The following is a 7849-nucleotide window of genomic DNA, read 5'->3' as shown; positions in this document are numbered from 1 at the left end:
CTAACTAAACATACGGAAACTGAATAGAAAGAAACAAATTATCTTTTAAACTTAATGTATTATTTCTTGATTATAATTACTAATTGTTAATTTGGTGCAAGATAACAGTTGTTTATTAAAATATAATATAAATTATATTTTGAAAACTCATCAAACAAAAAGCTTAATTATTAGATTTATTTAATTTGTTAATATGATATTATAACTTCACCGGCTATACAGTTTCTAATTCCAAACTCACTCATCTTTATTTTTATTTTACACTGTTAATTTCCAACAGGTACATTGAAGCCCAAATAGCCAGCCCATAGTCCTGGCGCAGGCCAAGAGGCCAACCAGTCCATGAACAGCAATGAAAATTCATTCACACAGAAGTTAAAAGTGTCCATCCGTGCATAAACCCATGTGAAACTGGCCTCGGCCTATCAATCATTGATAAATTGTGACGTGAATTCCCGAAATCTGAACCTCACTAGCAAAAACCAAGAGCATACGAACAAACTAATTCCTCCAATCTTAGTAGGATCAGGGGCATAAATGATATGATGTGAATGTGAAAGGTTTCAGCAGCTCCATTTGACATTGACTGCTTAACTTAGATATACAGCACATGATAGGTTGTAAAATGCAGGGACAAGATAGTAAGGCACGGACACTGGACCAACACACTCAGCAGCAGAGTTCTGAAGGACACCTTCCTCGAGGACAAAATTTGGTATCCCACGTTGCTTTAAAAGTAAAGCCAGATTCTATATATATATATATATATAATATATATATATATAAAACATGACACCTGCAGGAAAATATGTGGGAAAGTTAAAGCGATCCAGGAACATTCAATTTAAAAAGTTGCTCTGGAAACCTATTTAAATTACTGACCTGTCGATCAATGTAATGGTTACTTCTCACTTGAAGATACGAGGAAAAAATAACCCAATTCTTGAAGAAGGACTAATTTTCTGGATAGTTCAACTATCTTTGTTCCATATTTCGAACCTCTTCATATATAGAATGAAATAGAACAGTGGGAATGTACCTCTCACCAAAGCTTGGAAATATAACCTACAACATTGAACCATTAGAAGGCGAGTTTTGATACAGTTTTTCAGGTTGAGAATAATGACTTCATATTGTCACACATCAAAAAAAAAAAAAAATTACACACAAGTTTAGTTAAATATCTTAATTGTGTGTGAAAGAGTGCATACAGGTTCCACCCACTTGTTTCTTTCAAATCAGGAAATATATCTATTAACTATGCTGATCTTAAAATGAAGATATCTAGAAGTTTATCATGTTTCAGAACAAACCCCAAAGAAATCATAAAACCATCATGCCTATAAAGATGCAATTTGCATCGGTTCAAGTCAAGAGAAGCGAATTTTATACCTTTGGACATTTTGTTTAGGCCCCTAGCCACCTTCAACTTGGTTTTACTGCCAATTTATAAAAACAAATTTAATCTCAATTGCTATAGATTAGGTCATTGGGGTGCCACATCCACCAAGCCCTCTTTTGTAGGTTCTAGTTTAATCTATACATTGAACTAGATCCTAATTATAAATACAAAAATGCTTCTCAAGTATAGTTGAAGCCTACATCTCACCTGAAAGGAAAAGAAAATGAAAGGAAAAATATAATATCACCCTGAAATCAAAGATAAGGGTAGCAAATGCTTCTGAAGAAAAGTTTATCACACTATTGTGAAGAGAGGAAACCACAACAAAAGGATCTTTAAGTTTAAAGAGTTTAAAGTGGCTGAAAGGACTTCAATTTCCCATCTTATTGAGGAACAGGTGACTTGGAATTAACATTTGTAGACAATATGGAAATTATAATTTCTCCACTTTTGATTTTGTTAATTGCCAGTAACCATAGGTCGGCAACTAGCCATGCATAACCTCCATAATCTCAAATACTTGTGCTAAATATGAACAATTGAACAAAATTACAAAATTTACTCACTGTAATAAGTTTTCCAGCATTCTCAGGCCTTCTACCTAAACTGATTGCTGCAGCTGCAGCTGCTCCTGATGAAATACCAACCTGGAGACAAGAAAGGAATATAAATTCAACTAACCAGCTTATATAAATAACACATTACATAAACATGGAGATACAGGCTTGATGTAAAAAATAGCCAGCCCATATACGTATTCATATATTTGCTTATGTATTAATTAGCAAAAGTTCTTCTGGCCTTCTGGAATCACCCTGACACTGATAAAGCCAGCATGAGATCGATATAACATTATTTTTTCTTTCTGACCCAGAAATAGAAAAGAAGTTAAAGAATAAATATCATTTTGAGGTCAGCACCTAGCTAAGACAATTCTCATCTGTAAAACAACCCTAGATCATTACTCAGCCAGGATTAAAATTAAGCTAAACCTTGAAAGCAAAGCAACTGATAAATAATAGGATATGAAATGGAGAAATTCCAACCAAAACTTTGTTGAAAGTTCTTTGTATATTACCAGTAAACCTTCCTCCAATGCCAATCTCCTGGCCATTTCAACAGCTTCACCATTTGTGACCTACAGTTTTGAGGACAAATTCTATCCAAAAGTTCATCCAGATAAATATTTGTGATAAAAAAATGAAAATCAACCTCTTCGACCTCATATGAATTAGCAGACATAGAAAATAAGGAAAAAGGAATTGTTCTTGGACAGGGAGATAAGCATCAATATTGTACACACAATGCTCTTTGGTGTGGAGGAATAGCGGGACTTGTGGATCAAACAGTTCAAAATATTGAATTATGAAAAAATATTCAATTTCAATTTTAGCCTTTTTTAATTTTTTTGGTTCAACAAGGATTGGTATTTTTGATAGGCAGAAGTTGTGTATTTACTTCAACACATGTTTGTGCAATCAAATTATGTTAAAAAAAAAGAAGAAGAATTTCTTGAATTCCTTCATCAATGACCATATGATATTTGTTTGCACCTTGCAATTTGTTCTTCTGATCCTACAAAACTCCCTATTTTATAACATTTCTATCAAGTGATTTTCATTCTTTTAACTAATAAAAGAATTAAAAAAAAAAAAAGACCTTTTCCAGGTTGCTAATACAATATGGACACCATTGATTATAAGAATATTAACTGGCTGGCATCTTCTTACCTTGACAACCTCATCAAGCAATTTAACATCTAAGATGTTTGGCACATAACCTGCATCAAGATTTATGGGCAGCTAATCGTGAAGCCATACACTTTTGAGAAAAAAATTAAGAACACAATAGAAAATAAAATGATTTCTACCTGAGTTTTCCCCAGATATTATATTCCTTTCAGCAGGTTCCACTCCAACTACCTAAGCAAACAAGACTTGAAGACTGAACATCATGTTATACAGAAAGATGAACAACATATATAGAAGCAATATGCTGCAGAAACTAATCTTTGCCACTCATCAAAATCATGTACAGTACAAACTTCAATTTTCCCTTCAAAGTGACGTGCAAGATGTAACTAATTGGGTAAGTATTGCAACACCAGCTTGGTTTGGACTGTAGAAAAAGAATATATATTGGCAGCAATATCAAACTTGAAATCTAAGATCATTAGATGTTAAAAAGTTAAAAGGTCATATCACACACGGAAACTCATACACATACAATTACAGAAATAGCTAAAACATATTGAGAAGGTATTGATGGTGTGATATCATCCTGACAGATTTAGAATAAACATTATGATCCAGCAAATCATTTAGAATAAGATATAGCTTACTATCTCTTTGCATAAATACTATTTTTTTTCTTTTCAAATTGGTACTGAAACAATCATTACATTTTCACCATGATAATTTGGAAATGAACAAAATAAATAAAAGCCACCAATCCCTTTAAAAGTCTAAGTGACCGCATCTATATACTAAAAACCAAACTAAACTAACTAGTGGTATCTTTCTTTAAATATAAGCAAAAATAACCCACATTTAGATGATCTATAAAGCATCTTTGTCAGAAGCTAAATGATAATCTAGGTTCATGCCTAGCCTTTGAGAAAGAGTTACAGTATCATGCCGTGTATAAATAGGCACTGAAACAGCTGCTGAAATCATCATTCAAGTAACATTATGTGAGGTCCTCTTGTACAGTCCAACAGAGCATCCAGTAAGATTATAAACAAAAGTTAGCTGTGATAAGCTTGGAAAAAACAAATTGATGTCTGTCTACAATGTAGCATGTATAACTATCATCCAAAATATATTTAACCTCATGCTATTTTTCCATAAGTTAAAACACTTATCCAAGTCAATGCCCTTGTCCAAGTAGAATTATGGCAGCATTCAGTTTTGTAATAGAGCTGAAAGGCCAGCTGAAATGAAAAGATTAAACATGAATCCTAAAATGCTCAGATATAAGCAGGAATCACTCTGAACACGATCACACTCAAACTCCTGTAAGAGAACCCTTCCCGAGAGCAATAAGCAAACTCATCAAGGATTGAGTATGTCACAAAATGGTGACTTGGCAATAATTTTCAGGGACTTCGAAACGACCACATAAGTTCAGGTGCCAAAAATTATGCATCTTCTTGGTCCATAGGAGTACTCTAGTTGATTTTTATGACATAGGTATGCTACTTGATATCTGGACATGTCAAAGATATGATTCATTGGATGCATAATTGGTTTATCCAAGGCATCTCAAACATAGAGACGCCTCCATTACTTGTCTTTAAATGTCAATATCCATTCCGTGTATCCCAGGTATTACGAGTGGGATTTGACTTTTCAAAAATTAGCACACTTTAGTTGTGTATGCTACTGTTTGAATTATGAAGCCTCATTCATTAAACAATCTCATTTTGTCTACGTTTACAAGCTTGGTTAGAATTACTCTTCACAAGTGCGAGTCTATGTTTACAATTTCTTCAACCAAAGAATCCAAAAGACTACTCAGCTAGGTTCAACAACTGTTTAATTCAATTGAGGTATAATACAGGAATCTAAAACACTGTGAAGGCTATCATTTTGATTTCTTTAATCATAATATTTGTATCAAATCTATGTGACATTAGGGCCCATCAACCATTCTCACCATATGGGGTGTCTGAACTGTTGACCACTTCTATTGAGTGAACTATTCCAACAAGCTTGCTTTTTGTAAATCAGAGATCATGATTTAGTCTGGTTCATGTTAAAACATCTACATGCATCTTCTGTTTTTAAGATTTCCTTCCTAATTTTTAGTTCATTTTTCTCTCTTTGTTCTTATTTTGTAAAGCATTAGAATGTCACAATAAATAGCAACAAAAATAATCCACGTGAATGGAATGGTAAACACCCACAAGCATGCAGGAGCACCAAGAAATAGATAACGACATGTTACCAAAACACATTTCCTAGAATTTAATTATTACTGGTAAGTTGTTTCAGTACTATAGTTGCCTAAATGTAAATTCGGTGTGCTATGCAAAAGTTATCAGAAGGACTGAAACAATAAGAAATGACAAAAACCTTAATTTTTTTGTTCATCATTTTCAAGAAACGTCCAGTGCCAGTTACAGTACCCCCAGTCCCCATTCCAGCAACAAGCATGTCAACACTGCCCAGAGTATCTTCCCATATTTCAGGTCCTGTTGTTTCAAAGTGGATCTGCAATTCCAGCAAGAAAACTTTTTTCATACATCTATCTGAAGGAAAAGACTAAGATGCAATAGAGAGAACTTTTAAGTAGCATTAAATGAGGCACTAATGACCTTTGTATTAGCCACATTCTCAAACTGTTGAAACATGTATGCATTTGGTGTACTGAGAACAATCTCCTCAGCTTTATCAACAGCGCCTTTCAAACCTTTCTCTGGATCAGTCAAGACAATTTCTGCTCCAAATGCACGTAAGAGGACCCTTCTTTCAAGACCTATGGATGCAGGCATGGTGATAATAAGTTTGTACCCTTTAGTTGCTGCAACAAAAGCAATTCCAAGTCCTGTATTTCCACTGGTTGGTTCAACTAATATACTCTGAAAAATTGACAAACATATGATATGAACAACAATCAAACACTCTAAAAGGGAATTCAACAAACGGAAACAGTACACCACTTACCTTCCCAGGGGAAATTGCTCCACTTTCTTCAGCTTCAGAAACCATACTATAACCAATTCTGAAATGTCCACAATTGACAAATAGATGATTACATTAGTCAAATGCAACACCTCTTAAACGCCTCAACGAGAAAAACATTAAAAACTTGCACAAATATCTATCTTCTTCTCAATTAATTAAGAATCCACACACGGCAGTTCAGATGAAAATTTGACCAGCTAAAGATATAGAAGGGTCATCTTGAAAAGTCGTGAATCCCATTATGGTACGAATCATTGAAAATGAAAAGCTCCCATCCACACATTACATATAGTCAAGAAACTACCAAAGTAATAGAGCGGGAGAACATTACCTATCCTTGACACTTCGACAAGGTTCCATGGATTCAAGTTTAGCAGCAATATTCGCAACGCAGCCTTGTGTGACTTTGTTAAGATATATCATGGGTGTTCTCCCTATCAACTGTATCAATTTGTCACAACTGCTCAAATCAGTGAAGGTTTTTGAAACAAAATGAATTGCTTACAAAAATTACAGATTTCAAAATTTAAACTTTATCAAAATCATTTGACAAGAAACCCGTCAGCAAGCAAGCTTTGCAAAAATAAATGAGAAAAACCCAGTGGCAGAATTAGTGGTTTTGATTGTAATACAGAACCTGGGTAACATCCTCTGCTATGTTGACAGCATCAAATTCCTCTTCTTTTAATATTTCTACAGTGGCTGAGGCATGGAGCGAAGGAGGTGGCGGTGCCTTTGCTTTCTCTTTCTCCTTTTCTTTTGCTTTTGTTTTTGCTTTAGCATGGACAACAATTGAACATTGTCGTTTTGAATAAAAAAGGTCCTTTATTGGTGCACAACGTAAGGTGTTTAGAGTTGGGATATGGTGGCGTTTATGGGGTGAAATGATGGAAGGGAAAGGAGGGAGGAGAGAGTGGGAAGAAGAAATAGCCATTGAATCGGTTAGTTAGAACTTAGAAGAGGTTTTTCAGAGGTTTATCTTCTTTTTTTCTAATTTGTTATCTGACTTGATGAAATAGTCCTGAAGTATGAAATATGATAAAATAATATAATGATCAGTATTAACCATGTTTAATTGTAGTTTTTTGTTTCCAAAAATGTCCGCTTTTCTCCTCGATCTTTCCATGATATATATATTTTTTATCTTCTTTATATTTAAAAAAAATATAAAAAAAAAATAGCATGCAATGAAGGGGAAAAATAAGTTATAAATTAATATAAAAATATAAAAATTAAATATATAGTTTCTGAAACTAAAATTACTAAAACTTCTTATTTCAAAAGGCTTTAGGGTAGCACTTTTTTTAAAAAAAAAAAAAAATCGGAGTTAAGTAGCCATGAGAACTGTTGTTTGTAGTGAAATGGGATGGATTTGTTTTCCTCACCTTCCAATCAATCGGTCATGAAAGAATTTGCTATAAAAAATTTTAGATTTATTAATAAAATTTTATTGATATAATTATATTATTTGATAATTTTATTTATATTTATCTAATATTTTACTTATATTTTATATATATAATACCTTAATATTTTTTATTTTATATTTTGAAGACACTTTTAAATATAAAATTCAAAAAGAAATCAATTGAAAATAATTGTCAAATTTGACCTCCAATCGATATTTTATATAAAATTTGAGCTTTAGAAATTAAAACAAAGTGATTTCAATTACATTAAAAAGCTAACATTGATACTTTTTTATACATATATAACAAGAAAAAAAGAAGGAAAAAGCATGGAAATCACAACCTTCAAT

At 33.0% G+C, this 7849-nt stretch overlaps 1 protein-coding gene across 1 annotated transcript; it reads right to left on the bottom strand.

Annotated features, from left to right (window-relative positions):
* Positions 1–404: 404 nt before the first annotated feature.
* Positions 405–7083, bottom strand: LOC105118778 (probable S-sulfocysteine synthase, chloroplastic). The gene is made up of 11 exons (XM_011016811.1): positions 6728–7083; positions 6422–6531; positions 6070–6127; positions 5721–5984; positions 5479–5616; positions 3273–3324; positions 3133–3182; positions 2481–2540; positions 1969–2049; positions 883–1065; positions 405–796 (listed from the first exon to the last, which is right to left on the bottom strand). The coding sequence occupies exons 1-10, from the start codon at positions 7022–7024 to the stop codon at positions 976–978; spliced, it is 1200 nt and encodes a 399-aa protein (XP_011015113.1). The 5' UTR covers positions 7025–7083; the 3' UTR covers positions 405–796; positions 883–975.
* Between the last annotated feature and the right edge of the window lie 766 nt (positions 7084–7849).

Source organism: Populus euphratica, unplaced genomic scaffold (assembly GCF_000495115.2).
Source record: "Populus euphratica unplaced genomic scaffold, PopEup_1.0 scaffold2223.1, whole genome shotgun sequence".
Classification (NCBI taxonomy): Eukaryota; Viridiplantae; Streptophyta; class Magnoliopsida; order Malpighiales; family Salicaceae; genus Populus; species Populus euphratica.
This window is presented reverse-complemented; position numbering and strand designations above follow the sequence as displayed.

What these genes read in the sequence shown, in the direction of transcription:
- LOC105118778 (XM_011016811.1), bottom strand. Translation starts at nt 7,024, where the DNA reads ATGGCTATTTCTTCTTCCCACTCTCTCCTCCCTCCTTTCCCTTCCATC. An exon ending in TGTCGAAGTGTCAAGGATAG is followed by an intron (nt 6,128 to 6,421) that starts GTAATGTTCTCC and finishes TGGACATTTCAG; the next exon opens with AATTGGTTATAGTATGGTTT. An exon ending in TGCTTGATGAGGTTGTCAAG is followed by an intron (nt 2,541 to 3,132) that starts GTAAGAAGATGC and finishes TCAAAACTGTAG; the next exon opens with GTCACAAATGGTGAAGCTGT.